Source organism: Anas platyrhynchos, chromosome 3, assembly GCF_047663525.1.
Source record: "Anas platyrhynchos isolate ZD024472 breed Pekin duck chromosome 3, IASCAAS_PekinDuck_T2T, whole genome shotgun sequence".
Classification (NCBI taxonomy): domain Eukaryota; kingdom Metazoa; phylum Chordata; class Aves; order Anseriformes; family Anatidae; genus Anas; species Anas platyrhynchos.
Window position 1 is genome coordinate 74,331,680 of NC_092589.1, and position 15,341 is coordinate 74,347,020.

A 15,341-nucleotide genomic window follows, 5' to 3' on the forward strand; every position below is an offset into this window, starting at 1 on the left:
ATAATCAGATAGTTTTGTAGTGCACCTGGTGTCCAAGCATTTTGATATCAGGACTTCTCAGAATTTCGGCCTCTCCCTACACAGTACGTATGACTGAGCATATATACCTAGCTGCTGGATTCCTCTACCTTCATTATTAACAAATGCAGTTGAATAGAGGCCACCTAGCAATTTTTATTTTTTTTTTCTGTGAACAAACCACAGTTTTGTATCCAGAGCATCTTTGCTGCAGTGCTATCTGTGCTATCTGTGTCCTGGGAAATCTAGGCAGAGCGATGCTTAACCAAAGGCACATACTATTATGGGTACTCTTATCTCAGTAATTCTTACTTTGTTGTATACCTCACATCAATCATGCTTGAAGGAAAATTCTAGTATGCATGGCTTACATTTCTGGGGATGCAATTACCACGGTAATTCTTCTAACCAGAGACATAAAATAAATCAGATCTGCATTAAGACCCTATTGGAAGAGTCCTAGAGAAGCGTAACAGCTTACTGTGTCTTCTGAACACTCCTGCTTTGGTTTTGGTTTTGCTATCTTTCCTATCTGCTAGGAATTTAATCTGCAAACAAGTAATTACTGTTGCTTTGGTTCGGGCATTCTTTGGTTCCACCCTTTCTTTCTCTCCTCTCTGGTATCCCTCTTGTGCCCTTTTCCTCTCTTACTTAGGCCTTGACAAAGCACAGACACAGATAAAGCAATGAAGTGCAATCATCAAAAGCAAAACTGCCTAATGTACACACATTCATAGTGTTTATCTTTTTTTTTTCTTTATTGCAGACACAATATCTGAGATCCATCAGCCTGTGAAGCATCGCCAGTGTTGACTTACAGCTGCAGGTGGCTGTCCCGCTGCCCTGATTCAGCCTTCCTGCATGTACGCTGGTACCCTTGTGCTACAAGAAGTGAATTGGTTGTACAGGGGCTTTGCTACCTTTCTAGCTCTTAGTGTGAATGCTAAGAAATATTTATATTAAAAGACAGTACAGAATTAACAAAAAATGCAGTTCAGTCTTCCACTGCTACTTAGCACTGTTCTTTAGGAAGACCTGGCCAACATCCTCTTTAGGAAGAGGGCAACATGTGGGTTCTTGCTAGCGGGTGGTATTACATAATGGCTGTCGGTACATGCTGGGGCCAGTTTTGCCTCGTCTACATGACACTGAGCATCCCTTTCTGTCAGGTATACTCATGGTAGTCAACACTGCTATTACATCTGTAGACCGTGCTCTTAAATATTGTCTTAATGGAAAGGCTACTGACAGAACCTATCTCCAAATTACTCTCCCTGCAGTCCTTTGTTGATCTTAACACTTTACAAGATCATTTTGGATTAGTGGTTACGACACTACTCACCAAATACTGTTGAAAAGTAATTTAAGATACAGTGGCTTCTCTGAGCACAAGTGTCTGTGGGAGACATCGGTGCGACTTAAGTGGTCAGCTTTTAAATTCTGTCCCAGTTCTGTACTTTCTGGCTTCCATGATGACTTCAGTACTTATTTACATTTTGTTTCTTATTGGTTGTTGTGTTGTTGGTTTTTTAATTATGAGTTGCATATTTATCAACTAAATCATTCTGAAAGAATATTTCAGTATTAATCATCTCGAACTATTGCAAAACATAACATGACTCAGAGCTAAGCATCCTATAAAAACTTTAAAAGTTTAAACAACAGACAGAGCAAATTAAATATTTGCCAAGTGTAGTATAAATCCTTTGTCAACCATATAAGAAATGCTGGCAGGGCTAGGACAAAATGAGGCATTCTTTTTCCCTTCCCACATCTCTCCACCCTACTCAACTGGTTTGGTTTGAAAATTTGATTACTTTTTTTTTTTTTATTCCTCCATGAATTTCAAAGCAAAGACTTCAGTGCTCTTTTCCTATTAACATCACTTTCTTGCCCAAACAACAGTATGGTTGAAGCCTAAGAATAGGTACAAATTACATAGATAGGATAAAAGGAAAAAAAAAAAATAAGCAACTCAGATGAACTATTATAACTTTCTCATGTTTTCCTAGACTTTTTGACCACAATAAGGAATTATGTGCTGGGCAGCCAGCACAATAACATCCTATTAAAATCCATATTATAAGCCACACAGACAATGAATAATGTAGCTATTCTAAATTTTGTCAAGAGAACTCTCATGTGATCCATGCTTCATCACATTTGATCTTTTTCCATTCTCTCTATACACTCTTCACTTCAATTCATACAAATACATCAAGAGGGTGATCCCAAATACATGGCTCATGGAAAACTTCCTCCAAATTTTAATAAAGTCATGCAAATACATATAAATCCATCTATCTATCTATCTATATATAAATATAAATAAAATCCTTATATCTTTTCTAGCCTATAAAAATCTCCATTGCTGTATTTTTGGTTCACTTAAAGCATAGAAATTTATTTCTCCAGGTTTCCCATAAATTAGTGCCTTAGAGGCCCACTGCATGCAGGTGGCTGTCACAGACAAATCTGGTTATTTACGGAGGTTAAAAGTTATGCTTTAAAATTTAAAATATGGGAGGCTACTCTCGTCTCTGCCGTAATGACACTGGGGAGCATCATGATTAAAAAGTAGGCCTACTGGAGTAAGTAAAAGCATGATTATTTGAAAAGGGAATAAGTAAATGCCAGCTTTTTGTTGAAGAATATTATGTGGAGATGGTCATGGGATTTTGTACCTGTCTTCCTAGTAACGGGGGTGGGGGGAAGAGGAATATGATTCAACACGTTAAGCCTCGGAGGTAGAAAGTGCCATTATTTCAAGGAAACAAGTCACACCCGTCGCGAGGAGGGTGACTGGAAGCATCATGCGGCAGCAATGAATTATCTGCACTGAACACACAGTACTAGTGAGGCGTGAAACCCAGATTTAGTGACCCCTGCTATATTGCTCATGCTAGGAATGACAGGAGTTCTACCAGGCAGAGAACACAACGGTTATACTGAAGCAGAGGAAGGAGAAAACAAACAAACACACACACACAATTCAGTACAATTAAAGTACATTACTTGACACAACAGCTGAGCATAAATATAATTAAGCCAATAGAAACTCCAGCAAGAATTCTGACATCCAGCACAACACAAGCAGAATATTTTCCCTGGTGGTGTTTTTTTTTTATTATTACTATTTGTTTTGGTAATACAGAGTTTGTCCTGCTGCAACATTCACTCCGCTAGGAAGGTATAGGTTATTCCAAAGAGTTGAGGACCTATCCAGATTTTAAAAGAGAACAAAACAAAACCAAGATCAAGCCCACCCACACCTTCCAGTCTCCTCTTTAGTAGATGCCTTGCTGTACCTGCCCTTCAGCTCAAAGGAAAAAAGTCCTAAAATGTCATGTAACTTCCCCTTCCTTTTACCCGAGTGTTTGCACAAAGCAGGTGAAGTGCTTTCTCAATTTTTTTTGTTCTCATCTAGAAAATACACAAAAGCAAATACGCTTGGGCTTTGCATGACTCAATGGTAGGACTTTGGCTATAGGATTTCGCTTAGCTTTTTGATTCCAGGCTGAAGAAAGATTCCTTTTCTTCTTTCCATCTGAAATTTTGGGAGGAGATTGGTTAACCGCTGAAAAACCTTATCTCTTGAAAACTGTGGTGAACCTTACAGCAAAGACTTGCACTCCTCAGGGCAGGCTCTGCTCACCTATCCACAGACTGATAATTCTGTTGTCTTACTCTTCACCTGCTTTCTCGCTTACTTGGTACTGGAAGTTTATCAAGAGGCAGTATAAAATGCTTTGCTTGCACAATTTGTAACTGGCAGTTTTGTTATTTCTTGAGAAAATAAAACACTGTAAGGAGAAACACTATGAGGACCTGGGCTGGATTGCTAACATTACTCTGAGCAGGGCAGAAATGAAATTGAAGAAGTAGATAAGGAATCTGAAACTGAAAATATCCTAGACCTTGACTAGCTTATCATCTCGTAAGATGAGTTAAAGGGCAGGAGGACTTTCGGATCTGTATATCTGCTGTCTCAGGAATATGGCAAAGGCAGTGATAGAATAAACTCATTTAATCCAGTAATTTGACACAGAATCAAAATGGGCTTCCATAGCCACACCTGGGTGTTAGAAGTACTCCACCCAGTTTTCTTAGTTAAATATTCATGTCATAGGACTGAATCTTTGTGTGAAAGGCAGTGGCTGTGTTCAGGTAGCAAGTAGGTGTGAGAACTCTTATCTAGATGGAGAATCCTGAGAAACCTTTACACAGGTACCTGGTTATAGGACTCAAAAAATGACTAATCAACAGCTTGATGTAAGAAGAGAGACAGTGTTAGAGCACACGTATGGGACTGTTAGAAAACAAAACAAAACAAAACAAAACAACAACAACAACAACAACAAAACCACCGTTTAGACCTAAATATCCTGCAAGGAATTTGAAAGTCTAGATTTTTTGTAATCATTGATCCTAGTGAAGAGGAAATGTACAAATAATGAAGGAATAAAACACTATTTACATTTACTTATTTTACTATCAGCAGAAGCCAATCTAAATTTAAAATTGTTCTTTACAGGAGCAAATGCATTTCAGCCTAACTGAATGGGAACCTATCAGCTTAAAGCCTATTTGTCTGTAAACTGCATAATTTAAGGTCATTTGAGTTTGCACTATTGCAAGTAGGACTCCTCTATTTGTATTGGCATCCATTTTATCCCTATTGAAACTGTATGACTACAAAATACACAGCTATCTGTGTTTTAGTCCTCAAATTGAATTATTATTTATTTGAAGAGAACCGAATGCAACAAACATTCAGGAAGTTGCTTCTTCATTCATAGGAAGAATACTGGCCACATTGCTTTATTAATTTAAACAGCCTTCAAAATATATAAAAACCTGTCATAAAATCATGGCCATAGCTGTCTATTTCATGTAGTATAGGCAATATGACAGCTCAAATGATATTCAGTGTCGATCTGCACAGACACTCAAAGATAAATATAAACAGGAATCTAATCAAGCTGTTTTCCTTCATTTACAGACAAACTCAGAGACATAAAATACTCCTTCTATGTAGATCCCAGAAAAACTTGATTGTGCAAACATGACCAACTACAGATTGCATTACTTGGGTAAATGAAAGGAATACGCAGAATTTTATAAATCTAGATATAGAGTACTTTGCAGAACTAACATCTAGAAATATTTTGGCCATTTTGTTTTGGTTTGTTTGTTTGTTTTGTTTTTTAAGTATTTAATAGTGTTACCAAACTTATTTGCCAAAATAAAGGTAAACTGTGAAACTTCATTTCTTTAAAACAATTGTTTTGCATACTAGAAAGGACTGGAAGAGTCAAGAAAATGAAATGTATTTTTATTTTTTTATAATTTATTAATTTCGCATAGATCTAGTTGCCCCCAGTGATTTAATAATTATATGCTATTTACATGTTTGGTAAGTGCACTTAAAGCAATCTTGTTGATTCTTATATAGCTGTTATTTTAAGTTGTTCAAATCAGAAGCTTATGATAAAACAATGTGATATATTCCAGACTGCTTTGCAAAGGGAAAAAAATGTGCAGATCTTGTACAGAACTAGAAATACATCTGAATCAGCATCAAAAGTATTTGATGAGAGAACAATATTGATATAGAATGATGTAGCTTTTTTTTAAAAAAGGATGTAGTGAGAGGAAATATTTTATCCTTGTAATTTTGGCAACACGAGATTTATTGACTGAGCAACACTATCAAACAAGCGCATTTAAACATTTTTTTTAGTTTCCTTATGCTTTACCACCACTATTTATAAAAGCTAAGTAAAAAGAAAGAGGAAGAAAGGTGCATTGTATATCAAGAAAAGTTGCTGTGCAGAACTAGAATGGGTAAGATGAAGATTTGTTAAACAACTCTGGAAGAAGATGAAAGGCAAAAAACAGGGTATATTATGATAGAAGTTTATTATACACTAGTTAATTGGGTGGAGAGAAGACTGTTTTTTGATCAAGCAAAGGAAGCATCCAAAAGGACAGAACCTGACAGCTTTAATTACGTCTTGGAATTAATTTTATTTTTTTTCTGCTGGAAAAGAAATACACGACAGAGACAGTCCAACAAGTTCTTGGAATATGCTGGGGACAGCTTTTTCTTCAGAAGGTGAAGAAAACTATTAAGGGAGTGGCTATTTTAGATCTTCTGCTGACTAGTAGGCATAAACTGGCTGAGCGGAAGGGAATTTAGGTGAAAGTGAACTTTGTCATTTAGCAATCAGTACTACTAAAAGAAAAGGGGAAACAGCAATATATATATATATATATATTATTTTTTTTAGAAAAAAAAAAAAGTAAACAAGCTCCAGAGACAGATAAGCAAGGTTTCTTAGGAAGACTGTTTAATTAGTAAAAGAATGCAGGAGAGCTTGTCTGTTTAAGTCATTGCTAGAGTCAGGTCTTAATTATCTGAGGTAAAGGGAATAACCTAAATTAGGCAAAAACAGAGGATAATACAAATTAGGCTGTGTAAATTAGTCTGCAAGACTCTCTGTAGTACGTTCACCTTTAAAAGGCTTATGAACAGATTTCTGTAGAGAGGAAAGCAACAAAGAGGAGTCTGGTGCAAGCAGCTTATGCTCTGTGTCATGCAGTTTTCTACCGCTCTCCCACAAGAAGTGCTGAGGGAAGACAGGGTTTCATTAAAGCCCAATCCCCATAATTCATCTGTCATCATCAGTGACTCTATATTATTATGCACAATACCAGATTATCCCAATACAAAAGAACTGCTGAATTTTCTCTCTCTTTCTCTCTCTCCACCCTGATTCCTATGAAAAAGGAAATTAATTAATTAAAAGAAAATTAATTTCCTTGATTTTTTGTATTTATCTGACAACCAGACCTTTGTGAGAATTCCCTGCAAGGAGTTAATACACATATCCATCAAAGACAGTGACACTGTGAACAGCAATTTGTTCTATTGGGAAGCTAAGTCCTCAGCTGGCTTTGACTGTAATAGAAATTTCATCCCATTTCCAGTACAGCAGCATTTTGCAGTTTCATAACTGTGCTCTGTTCATGGGCGTGTTTCTACAGTATCAGTGGAAACAAGGTACTGAATGAGACGACAAGGGATGTTTGGGGTTTACATTACTTGTCTATTCAATTAAAGGCCAATGAGTCTTTTCCAAAGGCTTCATACACAAATTATTAGATGAGATTTCCAGGCCTGACCAGACTAGACAAGACATTTATTAGTTTTAAAGACAAAATATTTTAGGTTCTTGTCATATATACTCAGACGAAAATTAGTTCCACAACCAAGAAAAAAAACCAGCTTTTACAATTACTGCACTTTTGTTAAAGTGGAAAAAAAAGTATCTCTCTCTACATGGAAAGATTAAAATAAAGACAAGAACGGCATTGCACAACCTTGCCTGCAATCTGCAATGAAGTTCTCACATTAGAACAGAAGTAATTAGCATTTTCCCTAGCTTGCGTCCATGCAACAATACTGCTGCCAAGCACATGAGTAACACTACATGAACTACATGAACACTAGAAAACTAATGCATAGCTATTTCTCCTTCTCTGGAATAAAACTTTACATAGGAAACAGTACAGGTTAAGTGAGAAACTATGAAAGCGCAAGTGCTGTTCCTTTATTATTTGGCTTATATATATTTTATGAACAAAAGGAAAAAGGCATATGGTTTGTGAGAGCTTGTGGAAGATCTCCTCGAGCCATTTCCTTTGTTGGCTGTTCTTGCCAGCTATAGTCATTATGTACCTTCCTTATTTCCGTATATGATATTCATTTGAAAAATTTCCAGTACTTCAAACATAGGTCTTTCAAAGGAGGATTGCAATTATACCTAGTGTTAAATTCTGTTTTCAGATTAGTTGTCCTTTTTATTATATATATATATATATATATATACACGTTATATGTACACACATGCTTTATGTAAACAGATACTTAGTAGTCTCTTACCTTTCTAAGTGCTGCTGGTAATGAGGCAGTAGACATTGATATTGCTGGAATAACGTAAGCGTGTGGACAGATTACTGATGGTAGTTGGTTTTCTTGTACAGTATAGCGTCTGCCTGATATATCATAGTACCTGAAAGGAGAGTAAACATTGTCCAATTAATACATGCTAGTGAAATAAAGTCTGAGCTAATATCCATTGTATTTCTTGACAAAACACACTAAGCTGTTTTCTCCTGTTGTACTAGTTTTGGGCCTCCAGTACTTCTGAAGTTTATAGCTTTTTTTTTTTTTTTTTTTTTTTTTTTTTAATTTGGCCATACTACTCACTGCTTTTATTTAGATATTAATTCATCCCAGCTGCTTCAGCTATCTGAGACTCTAACTTGTCAGCTTTTTCCTGATACAAAACCAAATGAAACTGATTACAATATTCAGCAAGGTAACCACATCAGAGCCACAAGGCAGAAAAATTAGTCCTATTATCTTATGACACTCCACCTCTACAGACACAGCAGATTACAACATTTGGGGTTTATAGTTCCACGTTACATCACACATTCTGCTGACCTTCCCTCTTGAAGCAGTCTCAATAAAGAGTCAGTTGAATTGACAAAACTGAAGGTCATTTATTGGAAATATACTGCCACAGTGACAGTATCTTTTTTTTCCTTATTTATTTTCAGTGTCAGTTTTGAAATTTGGAATGCAAAGAATGTAGAAAAGTTCATTTGGTCTCCTCATGGGTGAGAAATAAACAAGTAAAAACCAACCACTGACAACTTATATCATGTCTTGCATTTCACTGTCTAAAAAAAATACAAAGTAGCAAGAATAGAGAATTCTCTGAAGATACGGTTTCATTAAAAAGTTTGATTAAAAATGGCATTTTATATATTTAGTCCTTTAGATGAGTCAAAAATTAGTTAAAATTCAGCTTTTTTAATGGATGTATTTTGATATTTTTATTTCAAAATCAGACTGCATTTTTGCATGGATCATGTGATAATTCAGGTTGGAAAGGACCCCAGGAGGTTTCTTTCTGGTTCAACCTGCTGCCTGAAGCAGGGTCAGCTATGGGATTGGGACAGGTTTCTCAGGACTTTAACCAGTCTTGATAGCTTACAAGCACAGGGACATCACAATCTCTTCAGGCAACAGTGAAAATGCTTTCCCTTATGTCCAGTCCGAATCTCACTTTTCTCAATTTCTGCCTGGTGTCTGACACCCTCCCACCACACACCATTGTGGAGAGTCTGGCTCTGTCTTCCTGGTGTTTGTGGGCCTCCACCCTCCTCACCCCCCAAAGTTGCCTCTTCTCCCAGGCTGACTAAGCCTCAATCCTCCATCCTCTCCACACATGGCAAGTGCAACCTTACAGGCAAACCCTGACTGTATCAGTGTCCTTCCACTGAACTCACCCCGGCTTGAAACACTGACAGATTGTTAGGTATAAAATAACCTCAGCAAATTGCCTTCAGCAAAAATAATGTATCAAAATGTTTTTGTTTGTTTTGTCCTTAAAATACATGTGTTTTTCATTTCAGTTAGGTAAAAACACCCTTTCCCGTAGGCTTTTCCTCCAGACTCATCAAAGTCCTAAATCCAGCTCTGTTTGTACAGCTCTAGCTGCAAATTTAGTTTTATACCTGATTGTCATACTGTTTTCAAAGAGTAAATAAGGGAGCAGAGAAGCCTCAGGCTTATTTAGAGAGGTGTTCAGTTTATTGCATAATTGTGGTGAAAATGTTTTGACATTTTAACACATACCCCAATAAACATGTGCAATTATTTTGTTTATTTACCTATTTTTAAGGAAGAAACTGCACAGCTTTCAGTGGCTGGTTACCTCCTCCAAGCCACAGCTGACTTTAAGCTGTCCATCTGGTTTTTCATTTTCTGCCTGTCGTCTATACAGCCTCTGCCAATGGAGGCTGCTTTGGGGTGGTTCCACATAAATTGTAGATGAGAGAATTCAATTGTCACGTTAACCAGCTGCTCGTCTAATACTGAAAGATTCGGTTACATCCTTCCTCATCAAATATATATACCGGAAGCTTCTGTAGGAGTGCTCAAGGGAACAAGAGCACACTGAGGACTATCAGCTTGGTGATCAAGTGATTTTCCCTAGCTTGCGTCCATGCAACAATACTAAGTACAGCACATGAGTAACACTACATGAACTACATCAACACTAGAAAACTAATGCATAGCCATTTCTGCCTCTCTGGAATAAAACTTTACATAAGAAACAGTACAGTTTAAATGAGAAACTATAAAAGCGTTAAGTGCTGTTCCCTTATTATTTTGGCTTATATATATTTCATCAACAAATTTCATGGCCAGCAGGACCAGGGAAGTGATTGTTCCCCTGTACTCAGCTCTGGTGAGGCCGCACCTTGAGTACTGTGTTCAGCTTTGGGCCCCTCATTACAAGAAGGACGTAGAGGCCCTGGAACGTGTCTAGAGAAGGCTACAAAGCTGGTGAAAGGCCTGGAGCACAAGTCCTGTGAGGAACAGCTGAGGGAACTGGGTTTGTTTAGTCTGGAAAAGAGGAGGCTCAGGTGAGATCTTATCGCTCTCTACAACTACCTGAAAGCAAGGTGTGGGGAGCTGGAGGTCAGCTTCTTCTCACAGGTAACTAGTGATAGGACCAGAGGGAATGGCCTCAAGTTGCACCAGGGAAGGTTTATGTTGTAAATTGGGAGACATTTCTTCTCAGAAAGAGCAGTCAGGCATTGGAATGGGTTGCCCAGGGAGGTGGTAGTGTCACTGTCCCTGGGGGTGTTCAGGGAAAGGCTGGACCTGGTGCTTAGGGACATGGCTTACTGGGTGACATTGGTAGCAGGGGGATGGTTGGACCAGATGATCTTGAAGGTCTTTTCCAACCTTAATGATTCTATGATTTTATCAGAGCAGTGGAACAAGTGACACAGTATGGGCAGGAGGCTGGGAAGGCTGGCTAAGGAGGAGGAAAATGCAGGACACCATGGGAAGCAGGTGAAAGCGCAGCTAAGCGCTGAGGTGACATGAACACCCTACAAGAGGCTGCCATTTGCAATGGTGCTGCTCAGCCAGCACCAAGCTTCTGCGCCCCAAGAACTACTTAATGCACATGTCAGAAACAACGTGTCTCCATCTTGCACATCAAAAGCCAAGAGGAAGACAAGCTGTGGGAGAAAACACTTCCTGGGTAGGAACTAATGAGGTCTTCTCAAATCCCTCATGTTTGCTGTGGAAAGTGGCTGTGCCTGAAGTTTGTGAGGCTCCTGCTGGCTCACTTCCAGCAATGGAGGCTGGGCCACCCCAGAGGCCACCCTGAAACCTCACCCCCACTGTCCTGCTCCTGGCCACCTGTTCCTGGAGCCCAAGGGCCAGAGGATGGGCCATCAGGTCCTGAGACACCAGTTAACCTCAAGGTACCACCAAGTGTACGGTGCGGTAGCCAGCAAGCCGCTGCTTTCAGAGCACGGTGGAGCAATACCATTTCTTTCAGATACCTTTCTTTTAAAGGATGCAATTTCAGGCTGAAAAATGGAGCTGACAAAAGCTCCAGAAGTTTCAACCTGAGGACAACGCGCTGGCAAAGACCCAATGGTGGCACTTCAGGTTTCCAAACAGGATATCAGATCTTTAAATTTCTACGCAATTTCAGGTCTATCCTCGCAACAATCTACTGATAGCTGAGCCACAAGGGCCTCCCAAAAGCGTTAATTTAGAGCAGGAGGCAATTTTCCAGGACAGTGCTGCAGTACGCTTCCTGCCTCAAGGCATGGGCACACAAGCAAGCTGCCACGGGGCAAGCCGGCTGTGAAGTCTGCGGTAACTGCCCGTGTAAATTCTTGTGTTCCAGCCTAAATGCAAAGGAGCTCACCCCAATCTACTGAGACATTCACCGTGGGGTGAGGGCAGGCTGGTGGACAGTTACCGTGGGGCAGCTGACGCACTGCAAATCCACACCCTTGCTTTCCTCACTCTTAACTTGTTTGTGTAACCATACCCACTCGTTCAAAGCCCGGCAGGCCCGGGGGGGGAAAGAGTGTTTGCAACACGCTAGGAATGTTATGAAACCCTCCCAGACATTTTGCAAGGCCCATCAATCGTCTGAGGCACTTGGAGAGGAGGTTGTCTGTGGAGGTAAGAATTTTTACATCAGGAGAAATGGTGGGTTGAATATTTATGATAGGCTGAGTAGTTTATTGTTTGTTATATGTTTGGCTACTAAATGGTGCAACTAATTATGTCAAAAACACTCAGAATATGTTTCCACAGCAATGACTGTCTGGCATGTTTTCATGTAGCTAATGAAAATAATAATTCTGTAGTGAACCAAAAGGAAGAGCAGAGAGAAGGCCTTAGAAATTACCAAGCTTTTGAATAGAGAGTGAGGAAGGAAAAGCTTTGTAGGTAGAAAAGCCTTCTTTTCGCCAGTACAGAGATGCTCGCTCACATCAGAACTACTGACTGGAAGAGCAATCATAGACCATTAAACAGAAATTAAACTGGAAAGTGAACTTTTTATGATACAGACCACACACCATAGACATATCACTCTTTCTTGTCCATGCCTAAGACCCTCATAGTGACACAATGATATTCTATTAATTGTCTTAAAAATTAATCTTAAAATATTAAGACAAGTAGAAAGCGTTTTGAAGGGAATTAACCTGAAGACAAACATACACAAATAAACCATGTTAGAAACAATAAACAAAACTCACAAGCAAAAAGTAGAAAAGAGGAGATTGCCATATGTTTTAAATTAATAATGCTTACTAAACTGACAGCCTTATAATTTTACAGCCCTGGCTTCCCTCATCATCCATCATATTCAGCCCTGATATCCATCTACAGTCTGCTGTTTTTTAGAGCAGTCTTCAGTCTGTACCTTGTACGTGATTCTTGAATATTAGTTCTCATTTTCAATCAACACTTTTACACAGGATGAGATCATGCTTTAAAAAAGAGAATGCATGTATGAGCAAGAACAACTTGATTAAAACAGAAAGATATTCTGTTTGTTTATTCAGATCCTCTGCCCAGTCTCCCACCTCCCATGCCATATCAGCACTTAATTTTTTCTTTGGGACCAGCAAATATCAATCTGATCAGCAAAACCTCTGTGCTAAAGATTTACTGCACAACACAGAACAGCATTAAGAGCAGTAGGAGGCTTTCCCCCCGCTCACCCACCAATCTACGTGCTCTTGACTATGATGGGTCTACCTACACTGCCAAGTGATTTACCTCCCTGGTTCACTCCCTGGTCCTGGTCCCCTTGTCAGCCATACTGCACATGCACCACTTTGTGCCTGGGCTCTCTGGAGGAAACCAAGTGCTGCCCTCCGAGGAGGAGCCCAAGCGCAGCTCTGAGGATGGACTGCCCGAGGGATGGCAGAGCAGGGATGGGGCTATAGCAGCTTTGGCTCCTCCTGCCCTACACCACCCCAGCTAGCCTCCTGCCCTCAGACACCCCCAGTGTGCCCCACACCACACCCCACACCGTGCAGCATACCTTCGGCATAATGTTATAAAAACACCAGTCTTGCAGGCAGCAAAGCAGCCCTCACATTACCTCAGACACTTTGAACTGAAGCCACAAAAATATAATTATGGTCACAGAGCCACAGGGGCATCAGGCCCAGGTCAAGTGTTATGCAGCACAAACACAGCCAGTTCACTCTAGAGGCGTGTAATCTGGAGAGGTGTGGATGCATATATAAGGATCGCTCCCTGCGGCAGATCCTTTAGCAGTGCAGACTATTTTAAACAAGTTTTTTTTTTTTTATTGTGCATTATTTGAGTTGCTGTAGTTACCCTTTTAATATATTTTGAGCATTTCAAACAGCCTGCTCTGGGCTGAAGTTTTCCATACAAAGCTTGTTATTCCTTCTGTCATCTTTTCCACAAAACCTGTATGTGGACTTCCTCAACAATCTGTAGCAAGCTCCTGTATTTACATCATCTCTTCCCACTGCCTCAGCATTCCCATTATTGTATCCCTGGTTTTAGCTTTTTCTCTACCCTCCTCTACAGCATTGTTTGAGCTCCAGCTGACTTCAGCTCCCATATGAAGCAGTTTTGCCACATTTGGGTAACGTAGCACTTCTTGCACCTCCCTACTCACACAAGGCTGCATGCAGTAAAAAAACAGAGCTCACACACAGGTATCATGACAGGACACATGCGTGGAACATGGGACACATTGGTCCTATAAGTGATGAGCTGTGTGGGTGTGATTTTCAAAGGAAAACTGAGCACCTCCAAATTCCAGCCGCTGGGACTGATGAGTGGCCCTGAGGTGTGACACTGACAGGAGATGGACAGGCACCCGTCCTCTCATACCCGAACCCTGCCATCTAATGGCCGGATCTCAGATTCACAGCTGAACCAAGCTTTACGTTTCTGCCTCCACCTTTCTTGATGGTAGAGATACAAGGTCTGTTTCAACCACCTTAGGTCACATCTTGTCACGGCAGATGTATTCCCACTGGGTTACTTAGAAGTGTCTTGTCATACACCTTAATAACAGGGTTAATACCTCACCTAAAAGTACCCTTTGTTATAGTTACTCCATTCTGCCTTATTATGACAGCCTAAATAATTCATCTCTTTGTTTGGCAAATTCACACCATTTAAATATTTGCAGTCTTCAGCTATATCTCTCACTCAGTCATTATTTAGCATAATCTTCCCTTTTGTAAAGGAATTCCTGTGTTCTCCTCTCTGTTTCCTTCTGACAACACCTCTCTGGCAAAGCTGTGTCCAAAGCTGTACACAACATCCCAGTTCCAGCCATACCAAAAATCCCAAACAGCAGGTCTGCTGTCTCTTTGCTTTGTTCCACGATACATTTGCACACACAAAGACTGCACAGAGACTTTTCTGAGCCACTGCAACACCACAAACTTGTCATACTTGTTGTCCACTGCCAGACCTATGTGTACTTGTTTTTTCAGCCCTACTGTTTTCCCAGTACAATATATTAATTTCAGGTTATTAAGTACATTTGTTTGCATTTGGCAGTTTGTTGAAGCTCTGAGCAACTCCACATGAGATGAAATGGTTTCACACTTCTGGCTTTCTTGTGCTTCAAACAACATGCAATTGGGAATACTACATTCATTAGTCCTTCAAAACATGTTTTTCTGAGTCCTAATATAGATACACAGTGTTGCTCTATAGCGAAATCTTTAATACACCAAATCCAAGCAGCTTCTAGTTTCTTATTCCAGGTGACCCTTTTCTGTTTTACAAGATCAAAAAGCCCAGCTGTCCCAGAAATTATTGCAGTTATTTATTATGCTTAAAGGTATCTATCTTCTTTTCCACCTCTATTGACTGGAAATAAACCCAATACAGACACTTGAGACTGGGA

At 39.6% G+C, this 15,341-nt stretch overlaps 1 protein-coding gene across 3 annotated transcripts in view; it reads right to left on the minus strand.

Moving 5' to 3' along the window:
* The window catches only part of CRYBG1 (crystallin beta-gamma domain containing 1), a 96,137-nt gene that overhangs the window by 54,480 nt on the left and 26,316 nt on the right, over positions 1–15,341 (minus strand). The window contains exons 1-2 of one of the 3 annotated variants that reach the window (XM_072036141.1): positions 13,211–13,361; positions 7,967–8,096 (exon numbers count right to left, since the gene is read on the minus strand). In XM_072036141.1, the coding sequence (XP_071892242.1) occupies positions 7,967–8,002 (36 nt within the window). In that variant the 5' untranslated portion in view covers positions 8,003–8,096; positions 13,211–13,361. Of the gene's footprint in view, positions 1–7,966; positions 8,097–13,193; positions 13,362–15,341 lie in introns of those variants that run through there. The other 2 variants (XM_072036142.1, XM_072036138.1) reach the window with 2 other exon arrangements.